Consider the following 20,812-nt stretch of genomic DNA (forward strand, 5'->3'; position numbering starts at 1 on the left):
AAGATCCATTTTTTTCACTGAACCTGGAGTGCTGACCTGTATATTGGATTTGCTCTATATATATATATCTACACACACAACTTTTGAACGGCTCGAGGTAGAGGGTTGAAATTTAATGGGGTCATAAAATCTACCAGTTAAAGGAACAGTGTCATCACAAATAATTTTTTTATATGTTAAAGATGTTAGTGCTTTAATAAAAACGTTTATTTTCATTTGTGTGTTTGTGTTTTACTGTTTCTTATTTTTACACTTTTTCTTCCCTATGGGGGCTGCCATTTTTTGTTCCATTTCTGTGTGTGTCGATTAACGACACACACAGACATGGAATACGGCAGCCACAGTCCCATAGGGACTGTGAACGGCTCCCGTCCCATTGACTGCCGTGTACGGCGTCTGTGTGGGAACTGCGCATGCGCCGCTCCCACACAGTCCTATTCGAAATTGGCGCCGTCCGGCGCCATTTTCCTGTGGACCGGAAGTCGCGGCCGGACAGTAATATTACTACTTCCGGTCGCGGCTTCCGGACTTGTGCACACGGACAGCGGCAGCAAAGGGAGCGGACGGGCCAAGGGAGCCGCGGCGGCAGGAGCAGGTAAGAGATTTCAATGTATGTTAGTGTTTGTGTGTGTTTACTACTGTATGTAAACCTACTACACTGTGGGTTACCTCAAAAAATGGCGACACACAGTGTAGGAGGTTAAACCTTTCAAACCCCTCGTTTATCCCGGCACTAGCCAGGATAAAGGAGGGGGGGATGCTGAGAGCTCACTAGAGCGAGCGCTTTTAACCCAATGTTGCAATGCTGCAATTTTGGGAACAGCTCCATCTAGTGACCAAAAATGGGTAGTATTATGAATTAGAAATAATTTATAATATTACATGGACTGGTGCAAAAAAATAAAAAAAATTTGAACAATGTTTAATCACCCACACACTAAATGTTTAATTTTTAAAAAAAAAACATGTTTTTCTGGCAACACATTCCCTTTAACGTTGAAAAAACAAACACCCCCATCTCCTTGGGGGCGGAGGGGTGGGCGGAAGCATCATTATAATCCTTATAAAATACGTCTAGTTCAGGAGCTATCCGAAGAGGATTACGACAGAAGAGTGGAATTTTGCGATACAATGATGACACGATTTGATGAGAATCATCAAATTTTCAACAACCTGTTTTTCGGATGAAGCTACGTTTGAACTCAACGGTTCTGTAAAATCGACAGAACACAAGGTATTGGGCAGACGAAAATCCACATTGGATGAGAGACAGTCATACCCAGTAACCTCAGAAGGTGAACGTTTGGGTCGGATTATTGCTCAATCATATTGCAGGACCGTTTTTCATTGAAGGAAACATAAATGCAGAAAATTACTGCAATTTGCTAAGAAACCAAGTCATACCGGCTGTTCAAGAGAGGGTTTGGCGTCGTTAAATACCGGGGGGGGGGGGGGGGGTGACAAACCCCGGGGTCCTTATCTTAACAAGTGAGTGGCAAGAGGACTCACATTAATCTAGCACCCCGCTGAGATATAAATCCAACCGTGCGACCTCCGTGCGATGCATTTTGGGTAATGCTAAAACCGGAAATATACGATAATGAAGATGAACGTTAAATATCTCAGCGAAAAAAAATCCTCTCTCAAAATAGTTTTTGTATTGAAAAGAGCTTTCAAATGAGCCCCCACTCGACCCCCCCATGCCATTTAAGATTTTGCTACCCCCGACCACCCCTAAGTAGGTGGGGGGTGTTTTTTTGGGCATTAACTGGTAGATTTTATGACCATTAAATCCCACCAAATTTCAACCCTCTACCTCGAGCCGTTATGAAAGTTAGAAATTAACAGATGGTCTTCAGGCTCTTGAGTAAATACTAGTGATAAATGATGACCTACTAAAGAAATAACAATTACACAGTAACAGTCCTAACCCCTTTTTATTTTACTATAAAAAAAAAATAACTTACATTTATTCATTTGACAGGTGAAAGAACATCTGATTTCAACCAATGGTATTCCCAGGTGATCAGATGCATCAGTGATGGACTGATAACCGGAGATTACAGTCATCAGCCCTGGACGTGTTCTATCATCTTCCATTAGACCATGGAATGAATTAGTTGTGACGTTTCAGATATCTAACCTGATCAGTGCCTGGATTGTTTTTGATCTTCTGAAATTAACCCCTTAATACCGAAGGTATTTGAAACCTTAATGGCCGAGCAATTTTGTACGTTTTTCCATCGTCAAATGCAAAGATCTATAACTTTTTTATCTTTGCGTCGACATAGCTGTATAAGGATTTTTTTTGCGGGACAAGTTCTATTTTATAATAGAACCATTTTTGGGTACATATAATTTATTGATTAACTTTTTAATAACTTTTTTTAGTGGGGTACTGGAAAAAAAACCCAGGTATTTTGCCATTTTTTTTTGCGTCTTAATTTTACGCCGTTTACCGTGTGGTATAAATAACTTTATTCAGCGGGTCGTTACGATTGCGGCGATAGCAAATTTATATGGACTTTTTTATGTTTTCCTAATTTTACACAGTAAAAACAAATTTTTTTCAAAATTATTTGCTTTTGTGTCGCCATATTTTAAGAGCCATGACGTTTAAATTTTTTGACGGATGCAGCTGTATGACGGCTTTGTTTTTATTGGTTCCATTTTGGAGCAGATGCGACTGTTTGATCACTTTTTATCAAATTCTTTTGAAGGCAGGATGAACAGAAAACAGCAATTCTGGCGTTAATTTTTTTTATTATATTTTTTACGGCGTTCATTGTGCGGGTTAAATAATGTAATCGCTTTATAGTTGGGTTTGTTACGGAGGCGGCGATACAAAATATGTGTAACTTTTTTTCATAATAAAGTAATTTGTAAGGGGAAAAAGTGGTGGTGGGGGGGGGGGGGGGGGTTTATGTATTTTTTTACTTGGGACATTTATTTATTTATTTCAAACTTTATTTAACTTTTAGTCCCACTGGGGGACTTTACTGTGCAAACTTTTGATTGCTATTATAATACACTGCAATACTTCGGTATTGCAGTGTATTATTGCTGGTCAGTGTAAAACGGACAGTCACATTTTAGGTCATGCCCAGGGGCGTAACTAGGAAAGACTGGGCCCCATAGCAAACTTTTGACTGGGGCCCCCCCTCCCCTGGGTGTCACACAACCCCCCCTCCCTTGTAGATAGTGCCTTTTTAACAGCCACCCCTGTAGATAGCGTCATACAGCCCCCCTGTAGATAGCGCCATACAGCCCCTTTGTAGATATCTACAGGGGGGGGGGGCGGCTGTATGGCGTGCTCTACAGGGGGGGGGGCGGCTGTATGGCGTGCTCTACAGGGGGGGGGGCGGCTGTATGGCGTGCTCTACGGGGGGGCGGCTGTATGGCGTGCTCTACGGGGGGGCGGCTGTATGGCGTGCTCTACGGGGGGGCGGCTGTATGGCGTGCTCTACGGGGGGGCGGCTGTATGGCGTGCTCTACGGGGGGGCGGCTGTATGGCGTGCTCTACGGGGGGGCGGCTGTATGGCGTGCTCTACGGGGGGGCGGCTGTATGGCGTGCTCTACGGGGGGGCGGCTGTATGGCGTGCTCTACGGGGGGGCGGCTGTATGGCGTGATCTACGGGGGGGCGGCTGTATGGCGTGCTCTACGGGGGGGCGGCTGTATGGCGTGCTCTACGGGGGGGCGGCTGTATGGCGTGCTCTACGGGGGGGCGGCTGTATGGCGTGCTCTACGGGGGGGCGGCTGTATGGCGTGCTCTACGGGGGGGCGGCTGTATGGCGTGCTCTACGGGGGGGCGGCTGTATGGCGTGCTCTACGGGGGGGCGGCTGTATGGCGTGCTCTACGGGGGGGCGGCTGTATGGCGTGCTCTACGGGGGGGCGGCTGTATGGCGTGCTCTACGGGGGGGCGGCTGTATGGCGTGCTCTACGGGGGGGCGGCTGTATGGCGTGCTCTACGGGGGGGCGGCTGTATGGCGTGCTCTACGGGGGGGCGGCTGTATGGCGTGCTCTACGGGGGGCGGCTGTATGGCGTGCTCTACGGGGGGCGGCTGTATGGCGTGCTCTACGGGGGGGCGGCTGTATGGCGTGCTCTACGGGGGGGCGGCTGTATGGCGTGCTCTACGGGGGGGCGGCTGTATGGCGTGCTCTACGGGGGGGGGAGACGCCGTATGGCGTTCTCTACAGGGGGGGGGGACGCCGTATGGCGTTCTCTACAGGGGGGGGGGGACGCCGTATGGCGTTCTCTACAGGGGGGGGGGGACGCCGTATGGCGTTCTCTACAGGGGGGGGGGACACGCCGTATGGCGTTCTCTACAGGGGGGGGGACGCCGTATGGCGTTCTCTACAGGGGGGGGGGGGGGACGCCGTATGGCGTTCTCTACAGGGGGGGGACGGACGCCGTATGGCGTTCTCTACAGGGGGGGGACGGACGCCGTATGGCGTTCTCTACAGGGGGGGGGGGGGGGGGGGGACGCCGTATGGCGTTCTCTACAGGGGGGGGGGGGGGGGACGCCGTATGGCGTTCTCTACAGGGGGGGGGGGACGCCGTATGGCGTTCTCTGCAGGGGGGGGCGCCGTATGGCGTTCTCTACAAGGGGGGGGGGACGCCGTATGGCGTTCTCTACAAGGGGGGGGGGCGCCGTATGGCGTTCTCTACAAGGGGGGGGACGCCGTATGGCGTTCTCTACAAGGGGGGGGACGCCGTATGGCGTTCTCTACAAGGGGGGGGGGGGGGACACGCCGTATGGCGTTCTCTACAGGGGGGGGACGCCGTATGGCGTTCTCTACAGGGGGGGGGGGGGGACGTCGTATGGCGTTCTCTACAGGGGGGGGGGGACGCCGTATGGCGTTCTCTACAGGGGGGGGGGGACGCCGTATGGCGTTCTCTACAGGGGGGGGGGACGCCGTATGGCGTTCTCTACAGGGGGGGGGGGGACGCCGTATGGCGTTCTCTACAGGGGGGGGGGACGCCGTATGGCGTTCTCTACAGGGGGGGGGGGGGGACGCCGTATGGCGTTCTCTACAGGGGGGGGGGGGGACGCCGTATGGCGTTCTCTACAGGGGGGGGGGGACGCCGTATGGCGTTCTCTACAGGGGGGGGGGGGGACGCCGTATGGCGTTCTCTACAGGGGGGGGGGGGGACGCCGTATGGCGTTCTCTGCAGGGGGGGGCGCCGTATGGCGTTCTCTACAAGGGGGGGGACGCCGTATGGCGTTCTCTACAAGGGGGGGGGGGCGCCGTATGGCGTTCTCTACAAGGGGGGGGGACGCCGTATGGCGTTCTCTACAAGGGGGGGGGACGCCGTATGGCGTTCTCTACAAGGGGGGGGGGGACGCCGTATGGCGTTCTCTACAGGGGGGACGGACGCCGTATGGCGTTCTCTACAGGGGGGACGACGCCGTATGGCGTTCTCTACAGGGGGGGGGGGGGGGGGACGCCGTATGGCGTTCTCTACGGGGGGGGGGACGCCGTGTGGCGTTCTCTACGGGGGGGGGGGGGACGCCGTATGGCGTTCTCTGCAGGGGGGGGGGCGCCGTATGGCGTTCTCTACAAGGGGGGGGGACGCCGTATGGCGTTCTCTACAAGGGGGGGGGACGCCGTATGGCGTTCTCTACAGGGGGGGGGGACGCCGTATGGCGTTCTCTACAGGGGGGGGGGGACGCCGTATGGCGTTCTCTACAGGGGGGACGGACGCCGTATGGCGTTCTCTACAGGGGGGGACGGACGCCGTATGGCGTTCTCTACAGGGGGGGACGCCGTATGGCGTTCTCTACGGGGGGGGGGGGGGACGCCGTATGGCGTTCTCTACAGGGGGGGACGGACGCCGTATGGCGTTCTCTACAGGGGGGGACGGGACGCCGTATGGCGTTCTCTACAGGGGGGGGGACACGCCGTATGGCGTTCTCTACAGGGGGGGGGGGCGCCGTATGGCGTTCTCTACAGGGGGGGGGGGACGCCGTATGGCGTTCTCTACAGGGGGGGGGACGCTGTATGGCGTTCTCATGCCGCGGGCCCCGTAGCAGCCGCTACGGCGGTAGTTACGCCACCAAGCGGCCATAGAACCCATCGGCACCCCGCGATGCACGTGAGGTGAGAGAGGGAGCCCCCTCCCTCTAAAATCACTAAGATGCGGTGCTCGGTATTGAGTGCCACATCTGAGGGGTTAAATATGATCAAAGACCACGGCTAGTGGTCTCCGATCATTGCCCTGAAGCCCGAGGCTGTTCGCAACAGCACGTACTTCAGGAGATCCCCGCACGTTGCTGGTAAAGTTCTTCTGAAGTGCCGACGTAAAAAGGCGGTACTTCAGAAGAACTACCCTGAACGGCTGACGTAAAAACACTATACGCCGGTCGTTAAGGGGTTAAGCAAGACAAACAGAATACCTGACTTGTATCTATCTAGCAAAATGTGACTGACAAAAGGTGCAGAAATTATTTAGCCATAGCTTAGTAGCAGAATAAAAAATTGCTGGTCCTCCATTTGTCAGGCCCCACTAATGATTGCGTCTTATGGTATTTGTATGTTTATTTGGTTTTTATTGGTTTCAGCTAACAAATTAAAAAGGGTTGTTCACTTTGGAGTTTTATTCACTATATATGTATTATTTGAGACTTTAGAAAGCATACCCCAAGCTCCTGAGCATTAGCAGAGTTCTAGTAAATAATGTTAACCCCTTCCCGCAAACGGTGTGTCTGGTGCGTCGTAGTTCGGGGGGGGGGGGGGGGATGCATGGAGCGCATGTGCATGTGTTTTACAGCCGACACCGGGACAAACTGCCAGGAACAGTGATCGTGAAGAGTGGGGGGCGGCCCCCTCAGACAGCTCACTGCCTCCCCCCAAGGGTGAGCTCGGGGGTGACGACGGTTGTCATGGCAGGCCAGGGCCCTTGTAAAGGCCCCCAGGGCTGCCTTCAATGCCTCTGCTAAGCCCTGCCTGAGGGCTTCAAAGATGCCTGTAAAAATGACAATATACTGCAATACGTTAGTATTGCAGTGTATTGTACCAGCGGTCTAATGATCGCTGGTTCAAGTTCCATAGAGGAGCTAAGGAAATGTGTAAAAAATTAAAATAAATAAAAAGTGAAAAAATAAAATTTATATTAATCCTTTCAGGACTGAGCCTGTTTTGGCCTTCAGGACGAAGCCGATTTTTCAAATCGGACATGTGTCTCTTTATGTGGTAATAACTCCGGAATGCTTTTGCCTATCCAAGTGATTCTGAGATTGTTTTCTCGTGACATATTGTACTTTGTTAGGGAAAAAATTTGTTCGATAAATTCAATATTTGTAAAAAACACCAAGATTTAGAGAAAATTAGCAAAAATTTGTATTTTTCTAAATTTAAATGCATCTTCTTGTAAAACAGATAGTAATACCACACAAAATACTTACTATTTTATATTTCCCATAGGTCTACTTTATGTTTGCATCGTTTTTTGAACATTCTTTTATTTTTCTAGGACGTTACAAGGCTTAGAACTTTAGTAGCAATTTCTCATATTTTCAAGAAAATTTCAAAAGCCTATTTTTTCAGGGACCAGTTCAGTTCTGAAGTGGCTTTGAGGGCCTTATATATTAGAAAGTCCCCATAAATCACCCCATTTTGAAAACTGCACCCCTCAAAGTATTCAAAACAGCATTCAGAAAGTATTTTAACCCTTTAGGCGTTTCACAGGAATTAAAGCAAAGTAGAGGTGAAATTTACAAATATCATTTTTTTTTTTGAAAATTAATTTGTAATACATTTTTTTCTGTACCACAGGTGGTTTTACCAGAGAAACGCAACTCAATATTTATTGCCCAGATTCTGCAGTTTTTAGAAATATCCCACATGTGGTCCTAGTGCGGTAATGGACTGAGGCACCAGCCTCAGAAGCAAAGGAGCACCTAGTGGATTTTGGGGCCTCCTTTTTTTAGAATATATTTTAGGCACCATGTCAGGTTTGAATAGGTCTTGTGGTACCAAAACAGTAAAGACCCCCAAAAGTGACCCCATTTTGGAAACTATACCCCTCAAGGAATTTATCTATGGGTATAGTTAGCATTTTGAACCCACAGTTTTTTTGCTAAATTTATTTGAATTAGTATGTGAAGATGAAAATCTACTTTTTTTGTGAAAAAACGTAAAAATTGAAAATATTTACAAGGAATAAAGTAGAAAAAACACCCCAACATATGTAAAGCAATTTCTTACGATTATAGCAATACCCCATATGTGGTAATAAACTGCTGTTTGGACCCACAGCAGGCCTCAGAAGGGAAGGAGCACCATTTGGATTTTGGATTTCTGATTTTGCTGGAATAGTTTTCAGTGCCGTGTCACGTTTGCAATGCACTGGAGGGATGAAAACCGTGGAAACCCCCCAATAGTGACCCCATTTTGGAAACTACACCCCTCAAGGAATTTTTCTAGGGGTAAAGTTAGCATTTTGACCCCACAGTTGTTTTGCTGAAGTCATTGGAATTAGTCTGTAAAGGTAAAAACAGACTTTTTTTCTGTAAGAACTTAGAAATGTTTAATTTTTACAAGGAATAAAGGAGAAAAAGCACCCCAACATTTGTAAAACAATTTCTCCTGATTACATAAATACCCCATATGTGGTAATAAACTGCTGTTTGGACCCACACTGGGGGGCTTAGAAGGGAAGGGGCATCATTTGGCTTTTGGAGCTCAAATTTAGCTGGAATAGTTTTTGGGTGTCATGTCGAATGTGCAAAGCCCCTGAGGTACTAAAACAGTGGAAACCTCCCAAAAGTAACCCCATTTGAAAAACTACACCACTTAAGGAATCTATCTAGGGGTATAGTGATCATTTAGGCCCCACACGTCTTTTGAAGAATTTATTAGAATTAGGCCGTGAAAATTAATATATCAACATTATTTCCACTAAAATGTTGAATTTTTTCAATTTCACAAAGGATAAAGGAGAAAAAGCACCCCAACATTTGTAAAGCAATTTCTCCCGAGTACGGCAATACCCCACATGTGGTCATAAATGTTTTTCATTAGAAAATAAACTAACCCTTTCCGGACTAATCCATGTTTTGCTTTTTCTTTTTTCCTCCCCGCTTTCCGAGAGCCACAACGTCTTTATTTTTCAGTCAATAGAGCGGTGTGGGGGCTTATTTTTTGCGGGACGAGCTGTAGTTTTTATTGGTACCATTTTTTGGTACATAAGACTTTTTCAGCACTTTTTATTACATTTTTTGGTAGAGCGAAGGTGACCAAAAAAATAGCAATTCGACCTACCGGTAATTGTATTTCCAGGAATCCATCATGACAGCACTACAGGAGGTTGCCCTCTTGACCTCTGTAGGGACAGGAAGACCGAGGTTAAAAGGCCCCTCCCACCACTCACTTGCCAGTGTTTTTCAATTACTACAACAGGATGGATGCAACCCTATTTTATTTCTAGGGATAATAACTGACATGTTAATTGCACAAATCAGAATTCAATAAGGGAGGGATGTAATGGTGCTGTCATGATGGATTCCTGGAAATACAATTACCGGTAGGTCTAATTCCTATTTTCCAGTACATCCCTCATGACAGCACTACAGGAGCAATACCAGATTATAATGCTCAGGGCGGGACTACGGATTGAAGGACTTTCCGTCCAAAACTTAAATCCGTATCGGACAGAACATCGAGCCTATGTTTGTAAAACGTATGATGGCTTGACCAAGTGGCAGCTCTGCAGATTTGGTCCATAGAGGCTTCTCTTCTTTCTGCCCAGGATGCCGAAACTGCCCTCGTTGAATGGGCTCTGATGCCTTGTGGGGTACATAGTCCTTGGGACTTGTAGGCTTCTTGTATGGTGGTTTTTACCCATCTCGCTAGAGAGCCTTTTGAGGCTTTCTTTCCTCTATTCTTTCCCCCAAATAGGACAAATAGATTTTTATCTCGTCTCCAGGAGGAGGTTCTATCCAGATACTGAAGAATTGTTCGCCTGACATCCAGGCAATGGAATTTTTCTTCTTGTTGGTTTTTTGGATCTGGATAAAAGGAAGGTAGAATTATTTCTTGTTCTCTATGGAAAGCAGTAGATGCCTTTGGAATAAAGGAGGGATCCAGCTTTAGGATGATCTTATCCTCTTGTACTTTTAGGTACGGTTCTATGACTGACAGAGATTGGATTTCTCCAATCCTTCTTGCTGAAGTAATAGCGACTAAGAATGCAGCTTTTAGAGTTAAAAAATGCATACTAATTTCGTCGAGCGGCTCAAAGGGGGGCTCACAAAGAGTCGTTAACACCACATTCAAATCCCAGGTAGGAACTGATTTCTTTAGGGAAGGTTTCAGTTTAGAGACCGCTTGGGTGAATCTTCTGATCCACCGATGTTCAGCCAAAGGAGTGTTAAAAAAATTACCTAAGGCTGAAATCTGTACTTTTAAGGTACTAGGGCTAAGTCCTTTTTTGAATCCCGATTGTAAGAAATCTAGGATTTTCGCAATGTTGGGAGAAAAGGGGTCTGGTCCTGGGTTTCCATGCCAGGAACAGAATTTCTTCCAAATCTTTTGATAGATTTTAGAGGTAACTTCTTTATGACTTGATAAGATAGTTGAAATTACCTCGTCTGACAGACCGTAGTTCCTCAAGATCTGCCTTTCAGGATCCAGGCTGACAATTTCAGAGTTTCTATTCCCTGGAAGAATAAGGGACCCTGGGAGAGAAGATTCTCCCTGGCTGGGAGCATGATAGGGTCTTCGAACGCTAGGTATTGTACGATTGGAAACCAACTTCTTTTTGGCCAATAGGAAAGAATAATGATGAGCTTTGTCAAATCTTCCTGGATTTTTCTTAATACCATTGGTATTAGAGGAAACGGAGGAAAGGCATAGGCCAGATCCATGTCCCAGGGTTGGGACAATGCATCTACTCCCAAAGGGTTGTCTCTGAGATTTAGGGAGAAGAATGTCTCTACTTGAGTGTTCTTCCTCGTGGCAAACAGGTCTATTTGTGGATACCCCCAATTTCGGGTTAGGGAGAGAAAGACTTCCCTGTTTAGGGACCATTCTCCAGGGTCTACTTTTTCCCGACTCAGGAAATCTGCTGATAGGTTCTCTGAGCCTTTTAGGTGGACTGCCGTGACTGATAGGACGTTTTCTTCTGCCCAACTGAAAATTTGTGCAGAGAAGGCCTGAAGAAGAGTGTGTCTTGTTCCCCCTTGATGGCGAAGAAAGGACACTGCTGTCGTGTTGTCCGATAAAATTCTTATATGCTTCCCTTTTATGGTGGGTGAAGCTCTTATAAGTGTCTCCCATACGGCTCTTCGTTCTTTGAAGTTTGAGGACATCATCTTCATTTGAACAGTCCATGTGCCCTGAAAGTGTTGGTCTTGGATTACTGACCCCCAGCCGTGTTTGCTGGCATCTGTGGTAATCACTACATAAGGACAAGTTCTCCAGGGGACTCCCTTGTCTATGTTGTTTGTGCAGAGCCACCACAGGAGGGATGGATTTCAGTGTCTCGGAAATTTTAATTTTTAAATTCAGGGAGTTTTGTTTTCGATCCCACCGGGACAAGATCAGATTCTGTAAGGGTCTGGAGTGAAATTGGCTCCATGGAATAGATTGGATGCAAGACGTCATCATTCCCAACATCCGCATACATTCCCTTATGGAACAGGCGTCTTTCCCCCAAAATTTTCTTACTTCTGCCAGTAGGAGTATTTGTTTCTCTCTTGGGAGGAAGGAATGCTGAAGGGAGGAGTCCAGCAGTACTCCTAAGAAGACCTTCTGTTTCTGGGGAGGAAGACTCGACTTCTGAAAGTTGATTCTCCATCCCAATTCTTGTAGGAGGGAAAGAACCTGTGACCGATGACTGACTAATATAGCCGGAGTATCTGCTGTCAACAAGAAGTCGTCTAGATATGGGATAATTACTATTCCTTGATTTCTTATGAATGCCATGATCTCTGCCATAATTTTTGTAAAAATTCTGGGGGCGGAGGAAAGGCCGAAGGGGAGGCAGACAAACTGGAAGTGGAGAATGGAAGGACCGTCCTGAATTGCGAATCTGAGGAATCTCTGGTACGCGGGGTGGATAGGAACGTGATAATACGAATCCTTTAAATCGATCGTACACATTGATGCCTCTTCCCTTATTAGAGGAATAGTCGATCTGATAGACTCCAATCTGAATTTCCGATAATTCACCCATTTGTTTAGGACCTTCAGGTTGATTATTGTCCTGTAGGAACCGTTTGGTTTTTTGACCAAGAAGATTTTTGAATAGTGGCCTTTGCATATTTCGTTGTGGGGAACTGGAGAAATGGCTCTCAATCTGAGTAGTTTCTGGATGTCCTGGATAAGGATCTGATGAAGATCTTTTGCTTGGTACTGGGTTACTAGGAATTTCTCTGGAGGAATGGAGGAAAATTCTATTTTGTATCCTTCTTCTATTATCTTTAGAACCCAGGGGTTCTGGGTTATTCTCGACCATTTGGGATAAAAATGTAGGAGTCTTCCCCCCACGCTCTTGGCGTCATTGCTTTGAGGGCTGGAATGAATTATTTGGGTTAAGGAGATATCCTCGACCCCTTTTCCCTTTGGGGTAACTCCAGCGACCGGACTTCCCTTTCCCGCTGTAGTTCTGTGAGGTAGGATCCCCTCTGTTGGCGAAATCTTCCAAACTGAGGGGTTTTTTTTGGTTTCTCTTCAGGAAACCCCTTTTTTCTATCGGTTGCACTCTCCAGCATGTTATCAAGGAGAGGGCCGAACATCAGAGACCCTGTAAATGGAATAGAACACAACTTGTTTTTGGACTTCGTATCTCCTGACCACATTTTGAGCCATAATGCTCTTCTAGCAGCATTTGAGAGAGCCCCATTCCTGGCAGCAAATCTAATAGATTCCGCTGAAGCGTCTACCAAGAATCCGGTTGCCATCTTTAGTAAGGGTAGAGATTCTAATAGATCTTGTCGTGATGTCTTCATCATCAAATGGGTCTCTAGCTGGTTTAGCCATATAAACATTGCTCTTGCTACTGATGTGGCCGCGATATTAGTTGAGATCAAGGCAGAGGAAGATTCCCACGCTCTTTTTAGTAGTCCGTCTGCCTTTAGGTCCATGGCGTCCCTCAACTGAGAGGAATCTTCAAATGGGATTGCGTTTTTTTTAGCAACCCTGGCGACTGGGACATCTACTTTTGGGATCTCATCCCAAGGCTTAGTGTCCTCTGGATCAAAGAGAAGTCTGTTTTTAAAATCTCTTGAAATGAAGAGCCTTTTTTCTGAATCTTCCCACTCAGTTGTCACCATTCTTTTAAGATTTTCGTTTACCGGAAAAACCCTTGTTTTCTTTTCCGTTAGACCTCCAAACATCTCATCCTGGATGGTATGTGGTTGGTCTTCTTCGGGAATATCCATAGTTTCCCGTATTGCTTGAATTAAGGTATCCGACATCTCTGAAGAGAAGAAATTTTTTTTCTCTTGAGTGGAAGAAGTTGAAGGCAAGAGTTCCTCTCTTTCTTCTAACTCATCCTCCGATAGGTAATAGCACTCCTGCTCAGAGTCCGACCCCTGAGAAGGAGGCCAATATTTTTGATCCACTTCAATCCGCGGTCTTTTTGCCCGGGAGTGTGATGGAGTTTATTGCGGAGGGGCGAGGGAGGCTACTGACTGACCCACTTCTTCACGAATCATAGTCCTAAGTTCGGACATGAACGTTGGTTGTTCCTCCTTTAGTATTTTTGCAATACAATCCTGACACAATTGTTTTCTATGGGACTCTGGCAATTTTTTTGCACAAGTCGCACATTTTTTAACCTTCTTTTTATCAGTTTGTCTCGGAGAGGAATCTTTTTCCTAGAGAAAACAGAAGGTAGGTAAAGTATGGTGTACATACATAAGGGGTCATACCCTTCCCCAAGGGTGAGACTCACGTGACCCTGGGACATATCTGGAGTTCCATCAGGACGAGGAAGTTCCATACCGCGACAGGTAACAGGCAATGCAATATGCAAGCCACAAAAAATTAATCCAAGTTAGAGTTATCAGCTCTAACTACATACCTGTGCGTGTCCCTTTAAATGCGGGCGTTTTGAATTTCCCGCCTTCCAAGATGGCCGCGGACCGGAAGTAGTGCGACGTCATTTCCGGTCGGCTATTCGTCCAGCGTGTACCTGGAGTGCAGCCGCCATAGCCGGCGACTGAGGCTTGCTATGCGGTGCAGCGAGGATCCCTGCCGGTGTGTCCATGCCTATGGAGCTTCCGGTCCCCGCCTGGTCCGCGGCCCGGCCGAAGCCTGCTTGGGAAACCCCAGCCCCCACACACTACCAGAACCCTGCCTAGGATTCCTCCGGTAGGTGTCTCAGGGAGGGAGCTACGGTACCCGTCGTTTGAGGGGTGTTAGCCTGGGCTTTAGGGGGAAGAGAAGGGGGAGTGCACGGACCCCCCGATCTTGCCCCCTGCCCGAGTTTCTTCCCTGCACCAATACAGGAGCGACGCTCTCTGCTCCTGACCCTTGTTGGGACAGGAAGAACACTGGCAAGTGGGTGGTGGGAGGGGCCTTTTAACCTCTCTGTCTTCCTGTCCCTACAGAGGTCAAGAGGGCAACCTCCTGTAGTGCTGTCATGAGGGATGTACTGGAAAACTGCGATTTGGCCATTTAAAATTCTTTATTTTTCACGGCGTTCACCGTGTGAGTTCAACAATGGTATATTGTAATAGCTTGGACTTTTACGGACGCAGCGATACCAATTTTGTGTATTTTTTTTTATATTACTTTAGAGAAAAAATATGAAAAGGGTTTCTTTTTGGACTTTAAATATTTATTTCATTTTTTCCACTGATAATAACTATTTACTTTTGTTTTTACACATTTTATTAGTCCCCCTAGGAGACTTGAACCAGCAATTGTTAGATCACTAGTAGAATACACTGCAATACTAATGTATTGCAGTATATTGTGATTTTTACAGGTTCCTGTAACAGCGCGATCGCTGTTTCTGTCCGTTAGTCCCGGGTATCAGCTGTAATACACAGCTGACACCTGCAGCGTATGGCGCGGGCTCAGCGCGTGAGAGGCTCCATATATAACCCCCCACACCACGACATGCTATTAAGTCATGGTGCGCGAAGGGTTTAATGCGCAGCCGATGGTGGAAAGTGAAAATTACAATTTTCCACTGATGTGCCATTTTAGTGCACTATATGTTGTGCCCAGTTTGTGCCACAAATAAAATATTAAGAGGGTTCTCCCGGGTATGGCGATGTCATATCGGTGGACGTAAACGGCTGTTTGGGCAGACTGTTGGGCTCAGAAGGGAGGGACGCTATTTGGCTTTTGGAGCGCAGATTTTGCTTGGTAGAAGCTCTGTTGTTTTGCTGGTATTTCAGTTTATAATGTGGAGGCAAATGTAGGTTGGGCAGAGTACATCATGGGCATAATAATGAGGTAAATAAATAATAATCCGAAGATATGTGGCCGGTGTTTCACTTATATTATAAATGGCGCCCGATCTTATCCGCTTTTGGAACGCTCTGCACATTTTGCATCGCCATATTCTGGGAGCCGGAACTTTTTTTATTTTTTCACCACCGGAGCTGCGTGAGGGCTTATTTGTTGCGGGACAATCGGTAGTTTTCATTGGTACCATGGTACATGCGATTTTGTTGATCACTTTTTATTCCATTTTTCGGCAAGCCAGGTGACCAAAAACCATCAATTCTGACAATGATTTTTATTTATTTTTTACAGCGTTCACCCTGGGCTAAAAATGACCGTTATATTTTATTCTGCGGGTCGGTACGATTACGGCGATACCATATGTATATAGGTTTTTTTATGTTTTGCAGCGTTTGCGCAATAAAATCACTTATTTAGAAAATAATTTATTTTTTGTGTCACCATATTCTGAGAGCCGGAACTTTTTTATTTTTCAGTCAAAAAAGCTGTGTAAGGGCTTGTTTTTAGCGGGACGGGCTGTAGTTTGTATCGGTACAATTTTGGCGTACATGTGACTTTTTGATCACTTTTTATTGTATATTTTGTGAGGGGTGGTGACCAAAAAATAGTGATTCTCGCTTTGTTTTTCATTTATTTTTTTTGCGGTGTTCACCGTGCAGGATAAATAATATTATAGTTTTATAGTTGGGGTCGTTACGAACGCGGTGATACCAAATATGTGTACTTTTACGTGTTCATTTTCTTTCCTATAATAAAAGACTTATTATAGGAAAAAAAGCAGTTCATGTTTATCTCACTTATAACTTTTATTTTTACACTTTTTTTAAAACATTTTTATTCTTTTTTCACTTGTCCCACTAGGGGTCACTTAGACTTGCAGCTTTGATCGCTGCTGGAATACATTACACTACACACGTAGTGTAATGCACTCCAACTGTCATTGTGACGTGACAGTCAGTGACAGGAAGCATACGACGACCACCCTCCGGGTGGTCCTCATAGGCTTCTGTACATGGCAACTCGGAAGCCATTGTCTGGCGTCCGGGTGCCATGGGTACGATCGCCAGCCCCCGTGATTTCACATGGGGGCTGCCGATCGGCGCTACACACCTTAATTGTGGCGTTCAAATCGAACGCCGCAATTAAGGTGTTAACTGCCGGAATCAGCGGCGATAGGCCGCTGATCGGCAACGGGGAATGCAGGGCAGACGCTCTGCAGTTAACCGCCGCTGCGGTGTAGCGCCACGGTTAACTGTCAAAGCACAGACGTAACTGCACGTCAAGGTGCGCGAACTTACTGCACACATTGACGTGCAGTTATGTCAAGGTGCAGGAAGGGGTTAAAAGTTCAAAAAAAAACAAAACAAAAGCCATTTCCCATTTTTCCTCTAAAGTAATGTAAAAAATAAAAAAAGTTAACAAAGTTGGTATCGCTGCATCCGTAAAAGCCTAAACTATTAAAATATAGCCTTATGTAACGCGCACGGTGAATGCCGTAAAAAAAACAAATAAAAAAAAAAACATTTGAGTTTTTTTGTTCAACTTGGCTCCCAAAAAAAAATGTTATAAAAAGTGAACAAAAAATTATACGTACCAAAAAATACAGATAAAAAAAAACTACAGCTCGTCCCGCAAAAACAGGCGTCACATGCAAACGAAACCCAATAAACAATTGAGAAATCGTACTTGTTTCTAATTCCAGCCCACAAAGAATTTCTTTTCAGCTTCCCAGTACATTATAGGCTACTTTAAATGCTACCAATAGAAACTACAACTCCTCCTGCAAAAAATAAGCCCTCACACCATTCTATTGACTGAAAAATAAAAAAATCTGAAAAATGGCTGTGGTGGGAAGAGGTTACGGTTTTGAGCATGTGCAGCTTTATGGCATAGATCCAAGTATTGTCTAAGTTTCGAATAGTGCGTAGTTTGACACAGCAGTGAATAGTATTAAACACTTTGAGCGTGCGCAGATCTTAAGTCTTTTTGAAGTTACTGCCACTAGGAGTTTCCTTTCCTGTAATCCGCCACCTTTTGGGAAGCAAAGTCCATCATTGGTAAAACACATATGCTGCAGCAGCAGGTAAGCTTCAGGGTATGTTCACACGCTTAGCAAAAAACTTCTGAAAATACGTAGCTGTTTTCAAGGGAAGACAGCCTCTGATTTTCAGGCGTTTTTGCAGCTGAAAATGAAGCTTCTTTTAATTTGGAGCTTCTTTTGAGGCATTTTTCATAGTGTTCAATGGAAAATCAGCGCCAAAAAAAACGCCTCAAGAAGTGACATGCTACTTCTTTTTACGGAGCATCTTTTTACGCTCCGTTTTTTTAAAACAGAGGCGTAAAAAGACGCCCTGTATGAACTAAATGCTGTTTTCCCCATTGATTTCAATGGGAAGATGTTTGTAGGCGTTCAGCTTCCGTTTATTCAGGCGTTTTTCGAGGTGTAAACGCCCCGAAATACGCCTGAAGACACTACGTGTGAACATACCCTTATAGTTTACTCCAGTGCTGGATTCTCTGCTACACTGCTCATTACTGCTGTGTAATGCCCTGAATGCTGCTGCTACTACTATATATACACACGTGTGATAGATACAGATAGGAGTGCAGGATTCTACCTTCTGTGTGCTCTGTATAGCACACATGATAGTTAGGCACCATCAACTAGCTAGGGAATTAGATATAGAGCCTGCAAAAGGGAAAACTGCTAATAAATGCCATATTCAAGTAATAAAATGGCCAGAAATAGTGTGTGTGTACACACACACACACACACACACACACACACACACTTTTCTGAAAAGTCACCTGAAAAGATAGGCGACATTGATTTAGTCCCTGAGCATGCAAAGTTTACATGTACGGAAGAAATAATCCAAGTCTGAAAACATGCAGAACAATAGACATTTAGACATGATTAAAATGAAGTGCGGGAACACGCGCAATATGTACCGTAACCAATTGATGTCACAATAAGAAGTAAAAAAGTATGTGCGTTGCCTTGGGAGCTTAGTGTCCCGTTCCCCTAAAGATGTCACAGATATGGCAAAACGCAGAAATTTTAATTAGCTGCAAATCTGTACGCCGACTTCTATAAAGACAGTGCGGCTGGCATCCACATTTGCCTTTGTCACAAGCCACAAATAGTCAGGCTGGATATTTTACGTAAAACCGAATTGCTGTGATCTTCTTAAGTACTTAGTAAGAAGCAGACATTAGGTTGTTTTAGCTGTACTATTACTAAAAATTACATTTGAGGGGTAGAGGGAAAGTTTTTGTGCCTAAAAAAAGTTATGGTTCTGGAGGGATAATGTTTCACATGCTAGGCAGCAGATGTCAGCAGAGCTGTATCTCAGTAGCAAATAATGAGTAATTACTGTACTACATTACACCTTGTAATAGAATGTGGCATGCAGGCAGCTGTAAATATAAGGCAATGTCTGAGAGGAATCATGGGAATAGTAGTGCTTTACAAGGTAGTCCTGCCCACATATAGCCCGAGCAAAATGAAAACCGTGCTGCAAAAAGCTGGGCAACATTATGAAAAACAACTACTTCTGAACTAAGGTGGAATCATCAGGTGGCGAGTCGAACATATATAGGTAACTTCTGTATTTTTCATAAGCTCGGAAAACCCATTTAATGCCAAAATAGGCTCAGCCCTCAAAGGGTTAAGTGTGATGCACCATGTGAATGTTTACCTTTAGCATACCACAAGAAGGGTTAAAGAGTCTCTGTCACCACATTATAAGTGCCCTGTCTCCTATATAAGGAGATCGGCGCTATAATGTAGATGACAGTAATGCTTTTTATTTAGAAAAACGATCTATTTTAAACCACTGAGCGATTTTTAGCTTTATGCTAATGAGTTTCTTAATGCCCAAGTGGGCGTGTTTTTACGTTAGACCAAGTGGGCGTTGTACACAGGAGTGTATGACGCTGACCAATCAGCATCATGCACTTCTCTCCATTCATTTACACTGCACTAGCGATATAGTTATATCTCTATGTGTAGCTACATACACAAACACTAACATTACTGTAGTGTCCTGATAATGAATATACATCACTACCAGCCTGGACGTGATGTTTATTCAGAATCCTGACACTTCTGAATCTTTTCTGTGAGATTCCAGCAAGGCAAGCGTAATCTCGTTTGAAATGACAGGTTACATCGTAATCTCGCGAGATTACGCTTGCCTTGCTGTAAATCTCACAGAGACGCTACAGACATGTCAGGATTCTGAATAAACATCACGTCCAGGCTGGTAGTGATGTATATTCATTGTCCGGACACTACAGTAATGTTAGTGTTTGTGTATGTAGCTGCACATAACGATATAACTATATCGCTAGTGCAGTGTAAATGAATGGAGAGAAGTGCATGAAGTCGATTGGCCAGCGTCATGCACTCCTCTGTACCACGCCTACTTGGTCTAAAGTAAAACACGCCCACTTGGGCATTAGGAAACTCATTAGCATAAAGCTAAAAATCACTCATAAAGTGGTTTAAATTAGTAATGCCTTTTATTTAGAAAAACGATCTGTCACCCACATTACAGCGCCGATCTTCTTATATAGGAGATAGGGCACTTATAATGTGGTGACAGTCTCTTTAATGAAATCTCCAAAACTGTGGTAAGTGAACATTTCTAATTAAAAAACAAAAAACACAATATGACAGAAAACACAGACTTGACAAGACAACAAGTACTCACCTCTGTCTCGTAACCACATTTCCAATCTCTTCAGGATCAGAGTTATAACTGTCCGAGCTGCTATACCCATCTTCTGCAAAAACAGAACATTAAAAGAATGCTTAAATAATGATAATAATAATAATGGTTATACAAATTAATGAATAAAACACAAGGTAGTAGAATAGTGTGTTCGTCAGCGAAGGGAAGGGCAGGGAAGGCATCAGTGGGTCCAGCTTTTCCTTAGAAACTGACCCAAGTTGCTTACAAGACTGTGGCACTGGTTTCAGATTGGAATTGAGGATTGGTACATTCCCCTTCACTGTTTGAATGTCATTTATCTATTTCGAAGGAACTCTGTGCTACACGGATAGACTGTTATTCATTGTGCAGGGTCATGGGGGAGGGAGTCCATGACAAAGGTATTCTCCCTTTGGCTATGTTCACATGGAGTTTTTTTGACGCGGAAACTGCGCCACAAAACTCGTCAAAAATGGCCCAAAAATGCCTCCCATTGATTTCAATGGGAGGCGGGGTGCGGTTTTCTCCCGCGAGCGGAAAGAAGGGACATGCCCCATCTTGGGGTGTTTACGCCTCTGCCCTCCCATTATCTTCAATGGGAGGCAGAGAAAGAGTATTTCACTGCATTTTATGCCCGCGGCGCTCAATGGCCGCGGGCGAAAAACG

At 45.6% G+C, this 20,812-nt stretch overlaps 1 protein-coding gene across 4 annotated transcripts in view; it reads right to left on the bottom strand.

Annotated features, from left to right (window-relative positions):
- Positions 1–20,812, bottom strand: part of REPS1 (RALBP1 associated Eps domain containing 1) — a 138,583-nt gene that overhangs the window by 15,145 nt on the left and 102,626 nt on the right. For all 4 annotated transcript variants that reach the window (XM_075862428.1, XM_075862429.1, XM_075862426.1 and 1 more), the window contains one exon: positions 20,147–20,219. In XM_075862428.1, the coding sequence (XP_075718543.1) occupies positions 20,147–20,219 (73 nt within the window). The remainder of the gene's footprint in view (positions 1–20,146; positions 20,220–20,812) is intronic.

This window comes from Rhinoderma darwinii, chromosome 4 (genome assembly GCF_050947455.1).
Source record: "Rhinoderma darwinii isolate aRhiDar2 chromosome 4, aRhiDar2.hap1, whole genome shotgun sequence".
NCBI lineage: Eukaryota > Metazoa > Chordata > Amphibia > Anura > Rhinodermatidae > Rhinoderma > Rhinoderma darwinii.